This window comes from Rhipicephalus microplus, chromosome 1 (genome assembly GCF_043290135.1).
Source record: "Rhipicephalus microplus isolate Deutch F79 chromosome 1, USDA_Rmic, whole genome shotgun sequence".
In the NCBI taxonomy this organism is placed as follows: Eukaryota; Metazoa; Arthropoda; class Arachnida; order Ixodida; family Ixodidae; genus Rhipicephalus; species Rhipicephalus microplus.
The window spans coordinates 103426349-103450772 of record NC_134700.1 but is presented as its reverse complement, the minus strand read 5'-3'; the positions used below and the strand labels follow the sequence as shown (position 1 = coordinate 103450772).

Sequence of the window (24424 nt, the reverse complement as noted above, 5' to 3'; positions counted from 1 at the left end):
ATCCACGTGGCACACTGACATGAGCAGTCATGTGGTGTGCACAGTTTGACAGCGCAACGAGTGGTGATAGCGATAGGTGGCTGGCAAGCGGTGACTAGCGCCATCTACCGCGCACGCATGAAAACGTTTGGTCTGCTCCAAGGCCTTCGAGATTGCGGGTGAGCAGCGTGTTTCTCTCAGGCCATCCGAATCGGCGAGCTCCCCAGCAAAACCAGCGAGTATCACCTCACGCGTCCGGCTAACCCGAGAGGGCGCGTTTAATGTGGTTTCCTTAAGGGTTCCTCGAGTGGCGCAGGACAACGCCAGAAAGCAGAGCGCGCAGAATTTCAGCGTGCACACGTTTTTTTTTTCCTCGCGCGAGAGCGTCTCGCGAAAATCACCGACAAATCTGGCTGCACTGAAGGCGAGCATTTTTTTTTCTGTCACTGCTTTTATTTTGGTCCAATTGGCGAATAAAAGCGTGGTAACTGCTGAATTTTCCTTATATAGATCATTGCAAGGAGACATTATTTCTTCTGTGGCAGAGGCATTCTAGGATTTCTTTCTTTCTGCAGACGCGTATATTGGTGAAAATTGGGCTAATTATTGCCGTTGGTTCATGTTGCCCCTATTGTTAGAGATCATAATAATTTTTGTCACATACTGATATTTATCGGGTGGTCAAGCAAATTTCACTTACGCTCTAGATAATTAGGCACCCTGATCGTGGTGCTTATTAATGTGATAAGTCATTTTGCCTAAATATTGTGAAGGCTACAATTAGCCGATCTACATTTACTCCCCACTTCCTTCACAGTGAAAGTGCTAGCGTTATAATTGTCTCCTTTTTTGTGCTTTGTATATTGATTGTTTTAAGAGCAAAATGGCAATATCAGTATCGTGTTCATTTTAATAATCCTGACTGCATCCAAACCAAAGGGTCCCACATGAGGCCGAACGGCGTCTTCCAGAAAATCAAGTATTCATCGAGGTAGACTACTGAAGAAAGAAAAGTGTAAGTTGTCACTGCTATGTAACGCTCAGTGTTTCATACCATACACACAAAATTCTGGATACGTGTGGCTTTTCTTTCAAGAAGCAAGAGATCTCAATGTTTGTGCTTACATTCCCCAACAAATCCACTGAACACCATAAAACTGACAGTGCGAATGGATGACCATATGTGAACAAAGCGCACCTGTAATTAGCCCATGGCCGTCGCAGAGCCTGTGACGCTCAGTCTAGACGTAGTCTAGACCTCCTCCCTGTCTCCTCCTTCTGCGACGCGAAGGTAGGTAGTTGTAAAGAGAAACTGGGGAAGCCTGGCGGGTGAGTGCGAAGCATTGTACGCTTTGAGACCGCGGTTTTTGCGCCAGACTTGACGGCGTCAGCACATTGCGAGGAGAGAGCAAGAGAGTTGCTCATGCTGAGCGCCGAGTTTCGTCGGCTCAGCAACCGTTCCTATGTGATTCTTATGTGATTCCTAAAGGGGAAATAACAGAAAAGTGAGCCCCGTAACTGTCTGCATCAGAGTGTGACACCTCAACAGTAGCTCTCAAGAAATGGGGTGAGGAGGGATTAAACGGATAGGATTAAAAGGTGAATAGATGGAGGGACGAAACAGAGAGCGAGGTCCAGCGATAGAAAAGGACAAAAAAAACGAAGGAAGTAAAGAGGAGACAAGAAAGATGGACATGGTCGCTGGAGTCCGAGGACGGACGGGGCACCACTTGCGAGAGCTCTTGTCGGCGACAGGAGATGGCGCAGGGCTAATCCAGTCGGCCAGAGCTGCGCTGTCGTCGGAGATCGCGGGGGCACAACCGGTCGGCACATAATTCAGCAAGCGAGTTCCGAGACCGTCCCTCTCCAGTGCATGTTATTTCTTCGTAATGCGTTCATGCTGTGGCGTTCACGTTCATCTTGCGTGTATGCGTCGCTGGCATTCTGCATAGAGGAGAAAAAAATTCGGAGTGGAAGTCAAAATGAATGTTTGATCCAAGAGTAACAATCTATTACTTATGTTGCCGACTGGATGCGGTTTATACAATTGATGCTACGTCAATGCTGTAGTTTTTTACTGTTAGAGAAAGTGACGTCAGGTTTTGTTTCTTTCATTTATTTCAAGAATATGTCATGCTGCTTCGTGCTCTTCTGCACGTCAGATAGAAAAAAAAAGAACCTTGGCACTAGACGCCAGTATGCGCAGTGGCGGTGTCAACAGCGCCGACGGCACCGGATTGGCGAATAGGTGCGACTATAAAATGTACCACTTTTATTAAAAACCGACAGCCCAATCCCCACCCGAAATCAGAATGCCGCATTCTGCGCTCACAAGTTACACGCAAATACATGTGTCACATTCGTGTTCTTTTTGTTGAGCTATCCCTGATTTATATTGTAATTCTGTTTAGAGAATTATTACAGGTGCGCTGACGTATTCACAGCTGCGAAATGTAGCGTGATGTGGTTTTATTGTTTTTAAGGACGAAGCTCCTTATAGCATCAGGTTGGTCGAAAGCCTTCTATCCGGCTGTTAAACGCAGCAGCATCCTGGCTAACTTGAGTTCCACAGATTGCGGGGCTAAGGCCTTTGCATATGTCAGAGATTTTCTCTCTAAACGCCAGGCACTTCTTCGGATCGAGGACGAGGAATATGGCCCGTACATTATGGGAACACGGGGTACCCCACAGGGAGCAGTGTTATCACCGCTCCTTTTCAACAATGGTATGATGCACCTTCCAAGCAAATTGGCCAGGGTGGAAGGCACACAACACGCAGTATATTCCGATGAAGTTACAATCTGGACCACTGAAGGGAGCCTTGGTGAAATGTAGGAACGCCTTCAGCAGGCCGCATCCAAAGTCGAGGCGTATGCCGACGATTGTGGACTCAAATGTGCTCCAAACAAATTAGAGCTTCTGAACGTTAGAGCGAAGCCAAGAGATAAGTCAGCCATACACATCTCCCTGTCTGGGGTTCCCATCAGAGAGATAGAGGAGCTCCGGATTCTGGGTCTGTTCATTCACCACAGACTCAGACCAGACTCCACTATAGCGAAACTCAAGAGAATAGGCGAACAGGTAGGGCACATGATCTACCGCGTTTCCAACAAGCGGGGTGGTCTGCGGGGCAGGGACGCGCTTCGGCTCACCCATGCCTTCGTGACTAGCCGTATCCTCTACGCTGTCCCACACCTTCGCACTAACAAGCAAGAAGACGAAAGAATAGATGCCATCATTCGTAAGGCTACTAAACGAGCTCTGGATCTTCCGGTGGCCACTTCCAACGCCAAACTGAGGGCGTTAGGTGTGCTCAACTCCTACCAGGAGTTGCGGGAGGCCCACCTTATGAATCAATATTGCCACTTGGCCGCTAGTTACGGCGAGCGCAAGCCATGGCTGCCCACGAGAATGGAAGACGATGTTCTGGGGCAGCGCGTCCTCTGGCCAGTTGTTTATTATTGAAGCAGCCATTTGCCAGTTTTCGGTTTGTCTCTCCGCCGGCTCAGTTCTTCCTAGTTGAAGACCTTTTGTAGCACGTGACAATATACGCGGCTCGTGCAGATGGCTCCCGGGCGCCACCTGCTGAACCGCTTACATATACAGCACACTTACACTGCAGAGGAGGCGGAGCGTATTCCGGAACTGTGGCGCCATATGCTCTCGGTCTCTCCACTCCCCAGTAACATGGATAAGCACACGCACGAAAGCAGAAGACAGGTGCGGGCTCGGACGCTTGAGAGGCAACACGGCTCCCGACCTGGTGTATTCTACGTAGATATAGCAGAGCCTTCGCCCACGGGATTATACACGGCCTGTGTAGTTCACCGGGAAAAGCATGTCAATGGGCTCCCGTTCCGAGCACAAAATCCAGAGCGCGCTGAGGAAGTCGCGATAGCGCTTGCTGCTGCGGACCCCAACTCGAAAGTTATCATCACGGACTCCCAGAAAGCATGTGCTCATTACTTGGTAGGAGAGATATCCCCCCTAGCCAGCCACATTCTAAAACGGGCTCTCGCTGATCCAGCCCCGAAACGCATCGTATGGGCTCCTGGCCATCAGGGCTTACGAGATAATGAGGCCGCTGACGCAGCCACCCGAGCGCTTACCTACCGGGCTCCTCACCTTGGCTCTTATGAATCGGAAGCCAATACACCGCTGCTGCGGTTCAAAGAAATTCTGACCTATTATCGCGACACTCACCGCCTTTACCCGGCTCCTGCAAAGGGGCTGAGTAAGGCGGAAGAGCGAATTCTAAGGCGCCTGCAGACAGGTACTCTACTCTGTCCTGCAATCCTAAAACATTTCGATGCGAACACAGATGGGCGGTGCCCACACTCTGGGGAGACGTGTGATATCTTCCACATGGTGTGGGCATGTCCGAAAAATCCCCACTTACCCTCTTCCCTTAACTCTTTCCGAGAGGCATGGGACACTGCCCTCCTCAACTGCTCATCACTAGAGTCTCAACGGGCTCTGGTGAGACGGGCTCGAATAGGGGCCTCGTCATGCGGTGTCCCGGACTAAGGACGCCGACCATGTAGCGGGGTTATGCTTTGGCCCCGTACCTCTCTCTTTTATAATAAATGTTTTTCATTATCATCATCATTTATCCGGCGTAGCCAGTACATCCATGGAGTAAATAGTATTATGAGTGGGACGAAGAGTACGTCCGTCCGATTCATGATTTAGTGTGATGGGAGTCGGCGGACGCGTGGACGAACGATTGCACGGATGAATGCTTCGTTCCACTAATTATTCATTCCGTGCATACGCCGTGATTTTAATTAAATGTGAAGCATTTCTTAGCGAACCTCGGCGACATTGAGCATATCTATCTATCTATCTATCTATCTATCTATCTATCTATCTATCTATCTATCTATCCGCCTACGGCCTTTAGCTCTCCTGGCCCTTTCGACAACCGTACCAATACGAAACTTGGTATTGCATAACATGACTGTATGAAGAACATATTTGACAAGTTATAACATGAAAATCATCACATTTATCTCATGAATAACATGATTTACATTTCATGGTCCTGCAGCTTTTGAGGTGGTTTCGTTGACATGGCGAGTTGCAAAACTGGTATGGTATGGCATGATTGCATGGCGGAAACAAGCGAGAGACCTTAAGATGAAAATCATGACATGCGTGACATGTAACAACATGACTACATGCTATGCTCATGATGCGCTCGTGACCGTTTCACCAGCGTCACATATGCCAAATTTGGTATTACAGTACGTGAATCAATGACGAAGGTATGTGACTGGTGCAAACATGATTATCATGAGATGCGTGTCATGCAACAACATTACAACATGGCATGCTCATGATGCGCTGGCGGTCGTTTCGCTAGCTTCCCTTATACCAAATTTGGGATTACGGAACGTGAATGGATGACGAAGGTATGATACTGGTGCAAACATGAGAAACATGAGATGCGTATCATGTAACAACAAGACTACATGCTACGCTCATCATGCGCTCGTGGCCGTTTCGCTAGCTTCAAATGTACCAAATTCGGTATTAAGCGACGCGAAAGGACGACATAAGTAAATGACACATACAAGAGAGAGAATAAAATGAGGGAAAGGCAAGGAGGTTAACCAGAAAATACAGCATCTGGTTTGCTACCCTGCACAAGGGGAACGGGGAATGCGGAAGAAAGATTGGAAAGAAAGCGAAGAGGGAAATAGATGCGCGCAAAAAAAGGGGGGGGGGGGGAGCTGGGGTGCTACAGTCTATACAATAGGCCGCTGCCACGCAAAAAGTTCAGTAAGGCCTTCACTGATTTTTTGTGAGTACACAAATCATGTCGTCTTTCCAGCACTGATTGTTCAGACAAAGGTCTGTCTTCGAGGCGAGCTAACGCAGCAGCTAGTTGCCGTCTTTGCACACTGTAACGAGGGCAGTGACAAAGGACGTGCTCTATAGTTTCATCGCTGCCGCAATGACCGCAAGCAGCACTGTCTTTCATGCCGATTCGGAAGGCGAAAGCTTTCGTGAAGGCTACACCAAGCCATAGTCGGCAAAGCACCGTTGTCTCGAGTCGAGAGGGTCCATACGGAGGCCGGAGTCGACGAGACGTGTCCAGTCTATGCAGTCGCGTGTGCCGTAAGCACTCGGCGTTCCACAGGGATTTTAATTCTGCATGAGCGAATTTTCGGATGGTCATTGCAGCATCAGTCTTTGAAAATGGTATAGATTCTTCTTCACCATCTTCGTTTGCTGATCGGGCAGCTGCATCAGCATGTTCGTTGCCCAATATGCCGCAGTGACTTGGAAGCCACTGAAACGTGATTCTGTGTCCTTCGTCGAAGGGGTGGTGAAGCAGCTCTCTAATTTCCAGCACTAGTTGTTCATGAGGTCGCCGGCGTAAGGCGAATATCAAGCACTGTATTGCTGCCTTAGAGTCACTGAACACGCTCCGTTTCTTGGCTTCTTGGTGTTTAATGACTTGAATTGCGCTACGTGGAGCAGCAAGTTCCACAGCTGTCGATGATGTCTGGTGGGATAAACGAAACATCAATATTGCTACGTGCCAGTGCATGGAGCTGAAGAAGACGAAGCAGATAGACTGGCACGAGCTAATCTGTGTGGCTGGCGCTGCTCGCCTAACCGTCTGTAAATACATCGGTGACTACCCCTCTGAGTCAGTCTCCTTCACGTAACATATTTGGTGGAGTTGTGCGATCCCCGTCCTCGCCACGGAACTCCGAAGCGGACGCTCACTCGCGGCTTACAACATGACCACCCAAGACTCGGCTACATCCTCTCCGGTCGCTCCCCCTTCTGCCCGACCTGTCAACCCAGCGCCCGCAACAACATTCGTGACGCTTCCCGCGCTCAAAGACCCCGGCGTGTTCTCGGGCAGCGAGGGTTCCGACGTCGACCAGTGGCTACGCCTCTACGAACGCGTCAGCGCCACTTACAGGTGGGATCCCACTCTTATGCTGGCAAACGTCATCTTTTATCTCGACGGAACACCTCGTGTTTGGTTTGATAACCACGAGCATGACATAACAAGCTGGGACAGCTTCAAGGCAAAGATCCGTGAGCTTTTTGGCAACATCTCTGGTCGTCGTGAAGCTGCGAAAAATGAGTTGTCGACTCGCGCACAATCTTCCACAGAGCCCTATATCGGTTATATTCAGGCTGTCCTTTCACTATGCCGCCAAGCTGACGAAAATATGTCTGAACCTGAAAAAGTTGCCCATATCCTAAAGGGTATCGCCGACGATGCGTTCAACTTGTTGGTATTCAACAATGTGTCGTCTGTTGATGCCATCATTCAAGAATGCCGCCGGTTCCAACAAGCTAAAAGCAGACGCATCTCCCATCAGTTCCAGCGCCTCCCGAACACCACTGCGACGTCCTCATGTCTCGACACATATCATCCACCAGACAACTGTGACAACTTGACGCGAATCGTCAGGCGGGAGCTTGAAGCGGCTGCTCCAGCTAAGGTGGGAACAACGTCCCCTGACCCCTCTCCGCCAATTACGTTGCCTCTCATTCAAGCAGTCGTCCGGCAGGAAATCGCCAGCTTGGGAATTCACTCTATCTCACCGCCTACCCGCACCGACTACCAGCCCCGATACACGCCTGCACGTCCCTTCCCGACCGGCTCTCCCTCAACGTTCCGTAATCCGTCCGCATGGCGAACACACGATGACAAGCCGATATGCTTCTCGTGTCACAGAATCGGGCACATTTCTCGCCATTGCAGAAGTCGCTGGGGTCCTCCTGCACAACCGTCCTCTCGTCCCTTATATGCACGACCTGCCTATCGCCATGAGACCAACCGCGACCATTTTGCCCAGGAACCTGCTTCTGAACGCCGCTACTCCCGCTCTCCATCCCCCCAACGTCGCCAGTCTCGTTCTCCACAGCCCCGCCGACCATCTTCCCCCGCCTTCCCACGAGGTTCTCCGACGGAAAACTAAGCGTTGCAGCCCCCGGAGGTGGCGCTGCATCGCTCGGACTGACCGAAAATCCTCTTTTGACGATACCGACAAAACGGAACCTCATAGACGTACAAGTAGACGGCCTACATGTCACTGCTCTTGTCGACACCGGCGCCCAACTTTCCGTGATGACGAGTGATTTTCGCCGCAAGCTCAAGAAGGTTCTCACACCTGCGACCACCCAGTTCGTCCGTGTTGCGGATGGTGGCATAGCATCGATCGTTGGAATGTGCTCCGCTCGTGTGAGCATTGCGGATCGACACACAGTTGTTCTCTTCACCGTCCTTGATAAATGCCCCCACGACGTAATCTTAGGCCTCGACTTCCTATCCGCGCATTCTGCCCTCATAGACTGTTCGACCAGTACGCTCCGTCTACACTTGCCCGCAACAGAACCTCTTACACAACGGCCGAGTCGCCTCTGCACAACGGGACACGCGCGCCTCCCTCCACAGACACTGACCTACATAGAGCTCGTCTCAATACCACCAGTTCCCGACGGTGACTATGTTCTGACCCCTATCACCGATGTTCTCATAAGCCGTGGCATTACATTACCGCACACCATTCTGTCCGTCGCAGGAAATTCTACGTGCCTCCCAGTTATCAACTTTAGCTTGACACCTCAAGTTTTGCCGCAAGGGATGTCTTTAGCGTTGCTCTGCACCTTAGAAGACAATGCGGTAGATGTTTTCGCGATGGCCGCCCCTTCTGAACCCCACGCTCAACATCAGTCTGCCACTTGCTCCGACAGCGCTATTACTTCGATGATCGCTTCCAACTTAACACCGCAGCAGACTGATGAGCTCCACCGGGTTCTGCTGTCCTACATCGACGTATTTGACATCAGCGGCCGTCCGTTGGGGAAAGCTAACGGTATGAGCCACCGCATAAACACTAGCAATGAGCATCCTATTCATAGGCGCCCATATCGGGTGTCGGCGGCCGAGCGTCACATCATCCAAAGTGAGGTCGACAAAATGCTCGCCAAGGACATCATTGAGCCATCTTGCAGTCCTTGGGCTTCTCCTGTAGTGCTAGTCCGCCAGAAAGACGGTGCATGGCGTTTCTGTGTGGATTATCGACACCTAAACAGAATTACCAAAAAAGACGTCTACCCTCTGCCACGAATAGATGATGCGCTTGATTGTCTCTATGTGTCCCATTATTTTTCCTCCATAGACCTTCGTTCCGGCTACTGGCAGATAGAGGTAGATGAAATGGACCGTGAAAAGACGGCATTCATCACCCCTGATGGCCTATATCAGTTCAAGGTCATGCCCTTCGGCCTTTGTAACGCTCCAGCCACCTTCGAACGAATGATGGACTCCCTGCTCAGAGGATTCAAATGGTCCACATGTTTGTGCTACTTGGACGACGTCATCGTCTTTTCACCAACGTTTGAAACTCACATAGAGCGCCTCTCAGCCATCCTGGGAATCTTCCGTCGCGCTGGCCTGCAGCTCAACTCGTCCAAATGTCACTTTGGACGCCATCAAATCACAGTGCTTGGCCATTTAGTAGACGCCAACGGTGTACAACCAGACCCGGCAAAAATCAGCGCCGTCAAAAACTTTCCTGTACCACGATCTGCGAAGGATGTACGCAGCTTTATCGGACTATGCTCCTACTTCCGACGCTTCGTGAAAAATTTTGCGCACATAGCGAGGCCGCTTACGCAGCTCCTCAAGAAAGAAGTCCCGTTTTCATGGGGCTCCGAAGAGGCTTCTGCGTTCTCGACTCTCGTCGCTCTTCTCACTACCCCTCCGATTCTGGCACACTTCAACCCTGCTGCCCCTACGGAAATCCGTACAGATGCAAGGGGGCATAGCATTGGTGCAGTGCTGGCTCAGAAACAACATGGCCATGATTGCGTTATTGCATATGCCAGCCGCCTCCTATCCGCCCCTGAACGTAACTATTCGATAACAGAGCGTGAGTGCTTGGCTCTTGCATGGGCGGTAGCGAAATTTCGACCTTATCTATACGGACGCCCATTTTCGGTAGTTACCGACCACCACGCACTCTGCTGGCTGAACTCTCTGAAAGATCCATCAGGCCGCCTTGGTCGCTGGGCTTTGCGCCTGCAAGAGTTTTCCTATTCGGTGGTCTACAAATCTGGCCACCTACACCGTGATGCCGATTGCCTCTCCCGGTACCCTGTCGACGATCCTGAGGACACTGACGAGCCCACGGAGAACTCTATCTTGTCAGTGTCCGACTTCCTTAATATTGGGGAAGAACAGAAGCGTGATCCAGAGCTGCTTGACATCATCAGCCGTATGGAATCCTCCACAAATGATGCTTCCTTCCGCTACTTTGTCATTCAAAAGGGTGTGCTATACCGTCGCAATTTCCGACTAGACGGGCCCGACCTTCTCATTGTTGTGCCTAAGCATTTGCGCCGCTGTGTTCTCACCGAACTTCACGACGCTCCCACGGCTGGACACCTTGGCGTATCCCGCACGTACGAGCGCGTCCGGCGCCGTTTTTTCTGGCCAGGCCTTGCTCGTTCGGTACGCCGATACGTCGCCACATGTGACCTATGCCAACGTCGTAAGACACCATCGCTGCTACCCGCTGGCCATCTTCAACCAATTGACATACCCGCGGAACCATTTTACCGTGTTGGGTTAGACCTGCTTGGTCCTTTTCCCACATGAACATTGGGAAACAAATGGATAGCCGTTATCACAGACTACGCTACACGCCACGCTATTACGCGAGCTCTACCGACCAGCTGTGCAACCGACGTCGCTGACTTCTTGTTACGGGACGTTATATTGATTCACGGTGCGCCGAGACAGCTTCTCACAGACCGTGGCCGTACATTTTTATCCCAAGTCATCGCCGACATTCTGCGTTCTTGTTCGACGCAACACACACTGACAACCGCTTACCACCCTCAAACAAACGGCCTTACGGAACGATTTAACCGCACTTTAACAAATATGCTCGCTATGTATGTGTCGCCCGACCACCGAGACTGGGACCTTGCCTTACCCTACGCAACTTTCGCGTATAATTCATCCCGTCACGACACAGCGGGCTTTTCGCCGTTCTACTTATTGTACGGAAGAGAGCCGACTTTACCACTGGACACAGTCATCTCAGCTCACACCTCGTCCACCAGCGAGTATGCCCGCGACGCGATTGCGCGAGCCGATCATGCCCGTCAGCTCGCTCGCGCTCGGCTGATGGCGTCGCAAACCAACCAATGCCGTCGGTACGATGCGGAACATAGAGACGTACATTTCGCTCCCGGTACCCTCGTTTTACTCTGGTCCCCTCATCGTCGGCTGGGCCTATCCGAAAAACTTCTGTCTCATTACACGGGACGCTATCGTATATTGCGTCAAGTAACACCTGTCACCTACGAGATCAGCCCCATCTGCCCATCATCATCTACTATGCGGCCCAGTGATATCGTATCACTGGGCCGCATCGTACACGTCTCGCGGATCAAGCCCTACAATAATGCGTCAGATAACGACCTTTAAAGCACCGGGACGGTGCCTCCGCCGCCGGGGGTCATGCTACGTGCCAGTGCATGGAGCTGAAGAAGACGAAGCAGATAGACTGGCACGAGCTAATCTGTGTGGCTGGCGCTGCTCGCCTAACCGTCTGTAAATACATCGGTGACTACCCCTCTGAGTCAGTCTCCTTCACGTAACATATTGTCGCTGTTTCAGGAAAGATCACCGACCCTGCAGACCCATCCACTTTAATTGAAGCGTCAGTATATCGATGAGTATGCTCACTGTTCTTCTCATATAACAAGAGAAGAGAAAGCTGCTTTAGCGCTGCAGACGAGTGCCGGGCTTTTGACCCTATGCCTGGAACTGTAAGTTCAACATGTGCATAGGTCATACTCCATGGGGGAGTTGAAATCCTTGATGGAGTTGTATATCCCGTAGGAATGCGTGTGCGATATGACAAGACTGTCTGGCAAAATGAGGCACGAGGTCGGGCTTCTTGCAGTGAAGCTAGATGATGGGCAGGGGCACGAGTAAGATGCCTCACGTGTGCTCTGAGCACTTCTATCATGATATGCGTCTTTAGTGGGTAGAAATTAGCAATCTCGATTGTCTCAGCTGTTGTTGAACATCGCGGTAGCCCCAGACAAACTCGCAGAGCCATAGCCTGGATGCTCTCGAGAGTCGAAATGTTGGTTCTACAAGTGTTGGTCAACGAAGGCAAACTGTAGCGCAAATAGCCAAGAAAAAACGTCTTGTACAATTGCATCATTGCATGTACTGAAGTCTCCAAGGTTTTTCCTCCGAGATACTTGAAAAAGTTAGCAATATCTGTCAGCCTCTTCTTCAAGTGGGCCATATGTGGGCCCCAGCAGAGGTCTCTATCAATGAATACGCCTAGAAATCTGTGTGTCCTGACATATGGTATGACTTGGCCAACAATTGATATAGCGTATGGTCTCATTGGCTCTCAACTAAAAGCAATCAATGCGCATTTCGATGGCGAGATTTTCAGACCCTGGTTCTTGAGGTACACTGATACCAACGCCACACCTTTCTGAAGTCTTGCGCGTACCTGAGGTCTTGTCACACCAGATGCCCAGACGCAGATGTCGTCAGCGTACATGAATAACTTGACCACACTTGGTAGTCGTTCTACAAGACCAATGAGAACGAGGTTGAAGAGGGTTGGACTCAAGACGCCACCTTGCGGGGCTCCACGATGCGTTGGGTGGTGGGAGGTTGGACCATCTGCAGTGTTCACAAATTAGGCCCGCCCTTGTAAATAACTGCGTGTCCAACAAAACTGTTGCCCGCCTAGGCCCACTGACTCAATGGCTTCGAGGATGGCGTCATGTAGAACGTTGTCGTATGCTCCATTTACGTCAAGGAACATGGCAGCAGATAGTCGTTTACATGCCTTTTGTTGCTGGACATATGTGACGAGATCTATAACATTGTCGATCGAACATCGGTGACGGCGACAACCAGCCATGGCGTTCGGATATATCTCATAGTATTCCGGGTACCATTCAAGCCTGGCCAAGATCATTCTCTCCATTACCTTTTCTACGCAACTTGAAAGTGCGATCGGTCGGTAAGAGGCAATGTCCAGGGAAGATTTGCCAGGCTTAAGAATCGGTACCAAGCGGCTAATCTTCCAATCTTGCGGAACGACGCCAGCTTGCCAGGAATAGTTGAAGATGTTAAGGAGTGCTTCTCGTGCCCGTTTACCAAGGTTGCACAGCATCCTGTATGAGATGTCATCCGGGCCAGTTGACGACGACTTATTACATAATACGAGTGCCGCATCGAGCTCCTGTTATGTAAACGGTAGATACATGCGCGGGTCCCGTGAGTGAAGGATATGATTCACTGTATGTAGGCTTATGTACGCTGTCTGGCCCACGGCCATAGCGCAGAAATCTGCTACCTCAATTTCGTGCCGGCGATGAAAAAGTGCAAGGGCTTTGAAGGGAAAACGCTGCTCTGGAACAGAACGTAGGCCTCGCAGAATTCTCCATATCTGAGATAGGGGTTTATGAGGATCTAGCGACGCACAAAATTTCCTCCATCGTTGGGTGTCTAATTTGTCGAGGCACCGTTGTATCTTGTTTTCGATGCGCCGAGCTGTTCGTAGATCGTCTGTGGAATCGGTGCGTCGGTATCATCTTTCGGCACGACGGCGGATTGCATGAAGTCGCTCCAGCTCGAGGTCAAATTCAGAGTACTTCGAAGAGCATATTATTGTGCGCATAGCCGCATGTGCAGTTTTCTTAATAGCTTGCTGAAGACCATTAGACAGGCCTTCTTCAAAAGCATCCTCAAGTTGAGTTTTAAACACACCCCAATCTATTCTTGGTGTTGCGGTAGAGGAGTGCGTGTTCGAAATACCTTTATTCTTCAGGTAAATTGGGATGTGGTCGCTTCCGGGTGTTTCAATGTCCAAAAACCACTTTACCTGTGTAGCAAATCGGCGTGAAACAAAGGACAAATCAAGGCAGCTGCTATATGTAGTGCCTCGCTAAAACGTAGGACTGGCGTCATTCAGAAGGACGAGACCATGGCTTGAAACCAATGATGCTAGACGTCGTCCCGTTGACTTAAGCCTTGAGCTTCCCCAGATGGGATGATGCACATTGAAATCCCCGGTGATAACTCACGGACCCGGATGTGCCCTTAATATGCCGTCTAGTTTGTTGGCGTCGAATTGACTTGATGGGGATATATACACACCTAGAAGTGCGAATGTCACTTTTTCTTTTTTAACAGACAAGCACACATACTGATTGCCGTCGTGAGGTTGCACTGGCTGGACGACGTAAGTAAGCTCCCGTCGAATAAATACAGCAACCTTGCTACTTTCGATGTCACTTGAGGAGAAAAATTACTCATAGCCGGATAATCTGATTGGGTGCGATAATTTCGGTTCACATATAATCATGATAGGAAATTGGTACAGGTGAACGAACTGGCGAAAATCAGATATGCGATATCTCAGACCTCTTGCGTTCCACTGAAAAATCGACGCTTCTCTGACCTCCTGTCGGAACGACTTGTGATTGTCGGCCATGGCTTTACTGAAGGCTTGCAAGGACCGGACTCAACGCATCCAGCACCTGTAGGCCGCTCCTAGCAGTTGGCGTATCGATGCTTGTCAGAAGACTTCTGATGAAACTCACGATGTATTGCAGCATAGGAATAATTCGACAATCTGCTGTTGGAGCCTCGTCATAAGCAGCATTGGCTTTCACTGGGAGCAGAGATCGGGAAGGCTGCTCGGAAGACCGTGCGTTCGCAAGCACCGGCCAGTCTTCAGGGGAGAGAGGCTTCGCCGGTGGAGGTATTCTTGTACTTTCTGGCTTTCTACTGGATGTTGATGATGGTGTAGACCGAAGTAGTGCATGAATATCACCATGACTGGAGCGCTTCCGTCGGTGGCAACGTCGACGCCGGATTTTCTGTAAAGCTTCTCTATGAATGGAGTTATCCCGGACCATTTTTTTCAGGATACCTATTTCTTTCTTAAGTCTTGGGCATTCCTTAGACGTGGCTTCATGCGTACCTCGACAATTGCCACACCTATAAGTTGTTGCACAACAGGTGTCTACCGTGTGCGGCTCCGTGCACCGGGGGCATACGGTATAGTTCGCACAGACGCCCTTGACATGGCCGATCTTGAAACACTTGTGGCACTGAAGCGGCTTTGGAACAAAATGCCGTACCACATGCCGGAAATGTCCCAACTTGACGTGCGTAGGGATTGAGTCGCCCTTAAAGACTATCTTAACGCAGCGGCTGTTCCCGAGGCGGCTTATATGCTTAAAGACCACTCCTTGGTACGCCGGTTTTATCAGAATGGGTAGATCCGTGTTTGGGATTGCCAAGTCAATGTCGTAAATGGCACCTGCAGTGCAGGTCCCAGTCATCGGTACGACCGCTCGTACTTTGACATCTCCAAACTCTGTCATCATTCGAAGCTTCTCCAGCGTGTCTGCGTGTGTTGTGTCAACAGTTAAAACGTTCTTACGTGTGTTTAGCCGGACCTCTTTGATTTCATTCTGTGCTATTCCCTCAAGAACACTGGAAATAGCTTGCCTCTTCAATTTGCGAAGCCTGACGGAAGGATCCACGGGCATGAAGAGAATGGTATGCGGCCAGCGTTCACTCCTTGCCTTCACGGTTGACGTGCTTGCTGGTGATGACGTCTTGATGAGCCTCCTTTTGGCCTTGCGGCTCATCACAGACACGAAGCTGCCATCTGATGAGTCGTAGCCGTCGACTGAGTAGATGTCCGTGTCTTCACTGGAGCTGCACCAAGAGCCTTGTTTCCTTGCGGAGCTTAGAAATGTGAAGCTGAAGCCAGACGGGCCAGCAGTTGGTTCTTCGTCCATGGGCACGGGAGCAGGAGCATTTCTTGAGCCGTCGCTGGTGATGGACAATGAGCCTTGAGCCACAGAAGGGCTTGAGGGCGCCGACATTTGACCACGTGGTCCTGTAGAAGTCGCCGCTATCCATCGCCACAAGGCGGGACGCAGAGAGCGTCACATACAAACATGATAACCATGACATGCGTGTCATCTAACAACATCAAAACATGCCCCACTGATGATGCGCTGGCGGCCATTTCGCTAGCTTCACATATGCCAATGTTGGTATTACGTGACACCAATTGATAACAAAATTATGTGACGGGTGCAAACATGATAATCATAAGATGCGTGTCATGTGAAAACATGACTAGATGCCACAGTCAAGGCGCCAATACATTTCGACGTAACGTGGTGCGCGTGTTCGCCGGTGTTCATACAGTCGCGTCACACCAGCGTTACCAGTCCAAGCATCGGTCCTGCCATATACTCGCAGGTGCGTGCCGCGCTGCGTTGCTTTGAGGAGGAAGAAACTTTATTCAGAGAGAAAAAAAAAATAAAAAAAATTGAAATGCAGGCAGTTTGGTCGCGTTGCTTTGACGCATGCGCATTTCAGCACCTCCTGCGTCCCTCTGTCGCGAATAGAGGGAGACGCAGTGTTGTCTGGCTAACGCTTCGTCGAGTAATGCAGCATGTACCATTTCGCGCCGGTTGCCGTTGGACCGCGCCAACGGACGCTGGTCACGCCGGTTGTTCTTGACGTCAGACTATTGAGTGCTCGCGTTTTGCTAACGTAGTGTCACTGTGCCCAGCGTGCGCGTGCGTCAACGCTACTTTGGAGTATATTGGGCCCTTCAAGATGCACTGGTGGACGTTTTGCTAGCTCCACATATACGAAGTTTGGTGTTACATGACGTCCATCAATGCCGAATGTATATGACTGGTGCAAACATGATAATCCTGACACGCGTGTCATGTAAGAACATGACAAAATAGCACGCTCACCACGTGCTCGCAGTCGTTTTGCTAGCTCCACATATACTAAAAGAACCTCAGGTGGTCGAAACTTCAGGAGCTCTCCACTACGGCGTCTTTAATTTCATATCGGGGTTTGGGTACGTTAAACCCAACGTATATTTATTATTTGTTGTGTGCTCCCAACACTTCCAAACAGAATAAGTGCCCGGCTGGTAGCATATTCTCTTTGTTTGGCCCTTGCGGCTTCACGCTACAAGACTCCGCCAACTCGTGCCTCTCCCGGAGCTTGGTATTCTACAGCGAAAGCTGTTAGGAGATCAGAAGATGGGTCAAGAGCGGCGCCGTAGTGTTCTACCGCCGGTGTCCGGAGCCAATATCGAACGAAAAAAAAAACTCGGCAAAAAAACACCAGTGCCCCAATGTGATTACTACCCGGGTCTACAGCATGCCTGCCCAGTATTCTACCCCTGAGCTACACCAGTTTTTTTTCTTTCTTTCATGGTATTTATTAAAATGTGTATTAGAATGAACATAAAATGACACTTATAGTATGGAGCACAAGTACAATCACACAGCGACAATAAGGGCTTGCGTGACTAAGGAAACACTCGACATGTGACGAAGTTCAGCACAGCATCTGAAGTTAGTGTAGAAACGAGTTACAAGAACTGGCGTTGCCCAGTTTGTGTATAGATGAGCAACGCCAGTTGTTGGAACTCTTTTCTAAACTGCTATTAGGCCAGCTTGATGTCGGGAAAGGAATCGCGATAATATCAGTAATAAAGCTTTTCATAACATCAAAGGAAGAACCAGGCGTCACGCAACGCGAATTGCATAACTGGGTCATCCTTCAGCTCATTAGAAAACTTGTTCTTGATCACCTATTAACTTTGGTCCATACCCACTTCACACATAATTCTTCATCGTCGTCAGCGACTGCATAAAATAATGCACAAAATTTCGAACAAGTGTGTAGCAGATACCACGCTCTCCAAAGAATGACGAAATATAGCATAGCGAATGCTGGCCTACACAACAAAAGATATGTATATTTGTGGCGCAGTGGGTACCCAGCAGTGTGCCTATATAATTCCGAAGAGTGTTTCGAAAAGGCTCTGAAAAGCCACTCGTTTTGTTATTGCTGTTAGGGCGCATTCACACTGAGCATTCCGGCCGCCGAAGTGCTCCGAATTCGGTTCGGCGGCGGCGAGATTCACCGAAAGGACCCTCTCCGCGTGCATCGCTCTCGGACCGATTTTTGCAGCGTCTTCCGCCGAATCGGTCACCGCGGACCAATAGGAGCGCTAGTCAAAGAATTTTGAAAAATGGCGCCCAAGCCCTATTCACTTGTTATGCCGCAGTGCACGTAACTGAATGTTGACGCCAACGGGAGTTTAACCTACTCTGTGCCTACTTCGCGTCCGCATTACGTGGAAGAGGTGATCGAGCTTGCTGTTGGCGTGACCGAGCTTGTTTCGGTCTTGCAGAGCAAAACGAACCCACCAACGCGCTGGCGTCAGTGGTTTTAGATGCGGAAGCATCTTAAACTCGCGCCTTGTAGTGCGCCGTCCGCACCGCTTCTCGAACATTCGACAGCTGACGCGCGCGCATGCGCCGTCGCGCCGTCGCCCACTCTTCCACCATCTGTGCATCCCTTCCTCCTCTACACACCGCGCGCGCTTCACTCCTCCACCATCTGTGCACCCTTCCTCCTCTACACACCGCGTTCGACATCTACAATTCTCCTGATTCTCCAGTGGACGCGCATGTGGCGTCGCGCTTCGAGATCATTCAACAGCTGACAGTGCATGCGCCGTCGTGCTGTATATATACTCAAGGTGGGCGCTCGCTCGCTCAGTTGCCGCTCGTCGGTTGGTTTGTACGGCGCGTCGACGTCCAAGGTCGCGGTGAAATGAACTCCAACGAATCACAAACACAATGATCGACGTCCCTTCGACCAGCGCCGCCCTTTCGCATACGTGTGTACGTGTTCACTCATTTAACACCCCCTCCTACAACCACGTTAACCAATTTAGCCATCGACCCAAGTAAGTCGCAATTTAACACCCCATTTCACAACCACGTTAACCAATTTAGCCATCGACCCAAGTAAGTCGCACTTTAACACCCCGTTAACCAATTATATGGTCCGCATCCTCCTCAGTGTTCCCCCGAGGGAAGCTGCGGGCATTTTTTTTTCTGCTCTTCGTGCATTACAAGGCAGCCACTTGCTAGGAAAGTAAGCAGTACTGTCTTTCCTTGCTTCCTGCGTACGAGAATCATTGAAGATTAGACCACAGGATAGCCTAGCGGCATTTGCGAACCATGACAACAACCAGGTGACAGCGCATCCATCCCGCGTTCAGCCCGTGGTAGATGACATATTCGGCGGGGCGGGGCGCGTCCACTGCGAACGACACTGCGTTTCGGCAGCAGGAGAATTTCGGTCTCTGTAGAAAGCTGATTATTGAGTGTGAACTAGGCGTTACTGTGCTGTGAATTCCGCGCAGGCTTGGCGTCTTTTTTTCTGCATTACACATGTGACGTTATCTGGACGCCTGTGGACACCCATACTAACGAGCATATCACCTCCTGAATATTCCTTCTTCATGGCTGGATAATTTGCGTGCTAATATTGATGGCGTCTTTGTTGTTGCTCCCGGAATAGCATCAAATTTCTTTTGGAGCCGGAACCACACCGTGTTGAAAGTTTTCGAAGAAGAGAAACATTTCTCATTAGGCGACACACCTTTCTTATAGGCGGTACATTCCACTCGCAAATATTCACTTATATACACGTGGACAATGAAATCATTATACGCATTGTTGATTGCATTATTTTGTTCTTGTTGGCTATGCACTGTTATATCTCCTTGCGCAGTTAGACAAACACATAACAAAGTGATATCAATTGATTGCACTTGATAATCACGCGAAGCAAAATGTTGGTGGAAGGATGCATGACACAGCAGGGTAAGACATGATTCGCAACCGATGATTCTTGTATAAGAACCATTCGAGATTATATACCGTAACGGCGTCACGTGAATCGCCATTCTCGCGGTACGATGTGTGCCCAAAGGACAGTAAACGCCCATAAAAACACAGCACTCGTTTGTGTGTGTTTGTGCGTTCAGTTTCACAGGCTCTTGACGGGTCGATTAAAAGGGCAGCATTTTTACCTGCATTGATATTCTTTTTTTAAGTCAAGTAGAAAACACGGGAGGCACGCTCTACCGACAAACAGAAGTAGAAGAAGAAGAAGTATTTAGAGACGGCTAATGTGGGCAGTTAGTGGTGTAACCGGCGTTGAGCAAAATATCGGCGACTCCCAAAAGAACCTCGCTGTGAGCGTGTACGCGTCTTACTTCAACCTGGTTTCGCAAAGCGCGATGGTTTCAGCTTATGGCGTCGCCATCATCCTTGTTCTCAGCTGCTGGGCTGTCCGTTGGTGCTCGATACCGCGCGTCGATGACAACATGGTCTCGGAGGTGATCTTTGGCGTAAAAGACGGCGACGACTCACAGCTGCCCCCCGTCTTCGGGCACCGTGGCTGTGCCCTCGACGCCCCCGAGAACACATTGGCCGCCTTCAAGGAAGCCAAGAAGAACAACGCAGACGGAATCGAGTTCGACCTGACCTTCACGCGAGACAATGTCGCCGTCATCTTCCACGACGACACTCTCGAGCGGACCACCAACGGTGAGGGCCCGATTGACAACATAACCTTCGAGGAGCTGCGTCGGTTGGACGCCTCGTGCAAACACCCGCTCGCCGAGCGGTTTCCCAAGGAGCGCGTCCCCACACTCAAAGAAGGCGTCGAGGAGTGTCTACGCCTAGGCATGCGGCTCATCATTGACGTCAAGAGGTACGACTCCCGTGCTGTTGAGGTGGTCGACAAGCTGTTTCGCGAAAGGCCCGAGCTCTATCGGCGGGCGCTGGTCGCCTCCTTCTATCATAACTTTGTTTACTCACTGCGACGCCGAAATCCGGGAATTGTGACAGCGCTGACTTGGCAGCCGGGAGTCCTGACCTACGAAGACGTGAACAAGACGCGCCCGTACCACGAGTCGTTTTTCGCCCACATGTTGTACACAATGGCAGACTGGCTTCTAGACAAGGCTCTGCATTCCGGTTTTCTACCCTACTTGACCGGTGCATCGGTTGTCATGATTAGCGATAACATGATGAGCAACAAATACGTAAATGCTTGGTATAATCGGGGCGTGTATGTGATTACCTGGACGACAAACAATCCGGCAGCAAAAGACTTTTACCGCCAATCACTCCGGGTGGGCGTCATCACTGACACAATGCACCCGGCTTAAACAGCCCGTGCACTGTTCCTCTTTTCGCATACAAACCACAGCCCCTGGCCGAAATGTAAGCTTTCGTTGCCAAAAGGCACAAGAAACCGATTTTCTTTACATCGTAACTAACCTTGACCAAGCACTCGCTTTCAATACCATCTGGTAAATAATAAACAAATTTATTGATTAGCGACTCGTACGCAATTTTTGCAGCCACAAGCTATTCCCGTGATTTCAGCTGGGATTTCATGATTGCACTCCCCATGGGTTTCAAAATATCACTGTTGAACGGCATGTTTGTAATAATATAACAATATTGTTTATGAGGTTACACTCAATAAGCTGTCAGGTATTACATTTCATTTATAGCTGAATGCGTTAGTGAAGTGAAAAAAAATTTTTGTTGGCCCCCTTTAGGTTCATATTCCTGCCTTGAATAACGTCCGACGACGGAGGCAAGCGAAAGTTGGGTGCTAGACACAGGCTGAAACACAATATTGCCACCATTGTTCTTGGCAGCTTATTGCCATTTAAAATCGTCACTGGGTGATTCCACCTGAACACGGCTGCCGACTCTTTTTCCTTGTTTTACGTATGAGAACCTATAAGGAACTTACCTTCTTTCAGTTAGATTCGTTTGTATTGTCACGGGGTCATGACGCGAATGGAGAGAGCAGACTCCAGGTCGATGAAGAAACCGTTTATTCGGACCGAGCTTGTGGCTACGCAAAAGAAGATCAAGACACTGGCACTGATAGTGGCGAAAAGAGCGTCGGCGAAAATTGCGTGTTCTTACATACGAGTCGGAGAAGTACCGGCTAAGCGCAGCCGGCAGCTTTCGGTGACAGCCTGCGTAGCTGAAAGCACGACGCATCGATAATCAGTGCTCTTTGTGCGCACATCGACACAAGACAAAATAGTTTATTTAGATTCATGGATGTATACACTATACTTTACAGTTATTCTCACAATTTAAAATTGTGTGTACACGAAGCAAGAAGCGCCGGTAAAATTTACACCAACGCGGCCGGCACGATAATGCTCGCTGGGCCGGGCACAGGGTAAGACCGCTCTTGATGCGGGGAGTTGGGACGGTTGAAGTTTCTGCATTTGTGCTTTGGAATATTTCTAACTGTTACCTGAAGTAAGAAGAAGGATAAGCATGGCCAGACATCCATTTACGCGATGTGGCGGAATCGAACGACAGATTTTTCTCTCGTCTCCGCTGGGAAACCTTGTGAAGCGATCGAGAGGGCTCACTTACGTTTCGTCAACTTGGCGGCAAAAACAATTTTCTCTTTCTGTTAGGAGTGGCATTCAGCTCCAGGCTTATAAACACTGCAACTTAGAATCGTTACAGCAATACACGACTGATGCGAATATGGCTGGTATACGCGGGGGCATATGCGAAAAACGTGCATTATAATTGCTGCGATACGTACGTGCACAGCAAAAAATACGTCTACTCGGTATCTGTTAAAGTAGCATCTCTCCTTGCCATCGAATGAAGCGTTTTATATTCAACGACACCAAAACATACCACGGCTATCGTATACAGTAATGTGCACGCTGCGCTGGTATACTCGGCGACAGCTTTTCTTGACATTGGAGCGAAGGCTACGGAGGCGGGGCCTCCGCACATTTGTGTTACTACGCAAATAGTCCGGCAGCTTGCAGCCGATTTCGGTTCCAGTTTCGGTTTTCGCTTGCTCGCTGCGCTAGTGTGTTTAGCAAAATGTATGCATGCAAATTGGGAACGTCGGAGTTAAACTTTGATGAGAGTGCATACATGCAGCTAGTTACTGTGCTGTTTATATACTGGTACATATAAAATTTTCCGTTGTTCAGAACGTTTTCCCAGCATTATTCAGCCTTTATAACAGTGAAGTTTAGGTTCCGTGTTCAGCTCAGTATATATGGGTAGACGCCACACGTGATCGAATGTTAACGTTTACGGTATTGAGCCCTGGTACAGGCGAAATGGAAGGCCGGTTGCGGCACGATCCGGCCACGGGCCTGTCTTGTTTCAGTATTGCTGTATCCGGTTTACGCCCTCAAAGGCTGTCAGCAATGATCGGCGCAGACTGCGCCTCAGTGTTCGAGAAGCCTCACAATTATTGTAGATCGTTGTTAAGATTGCGCGCAAGACGCGAACAGTGAAGCTTATTTCAGAGCTTGCGCAGCCACCAGTGATAAGGCTGGAACGTTCGATGCGTAGTGTATTAAAAAGCGGCGCGTCTCAACGATGAGCAGCTTTTTCATGGCCGATGCTGTGCTCGCCGCTGCAAGAGCAAGCAGCAGACGCAGCCGGCGTGCGGTAAACGTGGTGCCGTCCAAGAAATAAAAAATAAAAAAACTAGGGCGCACGATAACTTCTTTTCTATGAACAGCGTCCCATACTTGTTCCATCCTTATAATGAAGAAAGTTTTATTTATTCGGGCCAAGTAGCTATTAGAATCAGAAAATAAAATAGGTACTATTTCCTGGAGCGCGCGCATGCAGGCGGTTCGGCTCCATAGCTTCCACAGTGCTGTCAAGAAAAGCTGTCGCCGAGTATAGAAGCAGTGCGTGCTACAGTATTCACTAGCGCTTTCCAGTGAACAAGTGAACTTTCCAACGCTTCCGGCGCTTCGCAGTGTGCACCAGCATCATGACGGTTAAGCCAGTGCCCCTACTAGTGCGCCCAGCTAAGTGACAGTAAATACCAGCGTCTTCTAGTGTCTCCAGCGTGTACCAGTGCCAAAAAAAAAAAACGTACTGGCATCACGCTGGGACACATTGTTATGCAATAGGGAGGTTATAGTACAAAAAATTATTAATTCTAGTCAGCACATTCACGCACCATAAAAGAAGCCGCGCAAGTGCTGCAAGAAGAGTAATACAAGTGGGGGCGACATTCTCCCTCGTTTTCAGGGCAAGAGAATGAAACGTTATTCAATGCGATGAAGTTGTTACCGAAACTAAGACGCTTTGCACGTTTTTATCTATTTAGCCACCTATGTCTGGCGCCCTCAAGATCGCACCTCTAGCTTTGCGTGGACAAATATTAACGCGATAGCGTTGAAGAGCTTGTTTCGCAGAAGTTTGGGCGTTGGCGTCATTGCTTGTAAAAAGAAAATTGGCAGATCACATGTACATTGGAAATCAATGATATGCAAAGCACGAATGAGAAATGTTTATGTCATTTTAAATCAGCACAACGTTACGAGGTGGAGGTAAATTATGCCGCACATGACTTTCGTGTCATGATTATCATGTTTGGATGTGTCGTTTAACTTCATCTATTCACGTCACGTGATACCAAATTTAGTATAAGCGGAGCTAGCAAAACCGT

General features: G+C 49.6%; 2 protein-coding genes across 2 annotated transcripts in view; both read left to right on the top strand.

Moving 5' to 3' along the window:
• LOC142765575 (uncharacterized) overlaps positions 1–24424 on the top strand; it is a 67304-nt gene that overhangs the window by 22845 nt on the left and 20035 nt on the right. The gene's annotated exons all lie outside the window — the stretch shown is intronic.
• On the top strand, positions 19830–21282 carry LOC142768654 (glycerophosphodiester phosphodiesterase 1-like). Its single transcript, XM_075870673.1, has one exon. It carries the CDS (start codon positions 20061–20063, stop codon positions 21105–21107), a length of 1047 nt encoding a protein of 348 aa, XP_075726788.1. The 5' UTR covers positions 19830–20060; the 3' UTR covers positions 21108–21282.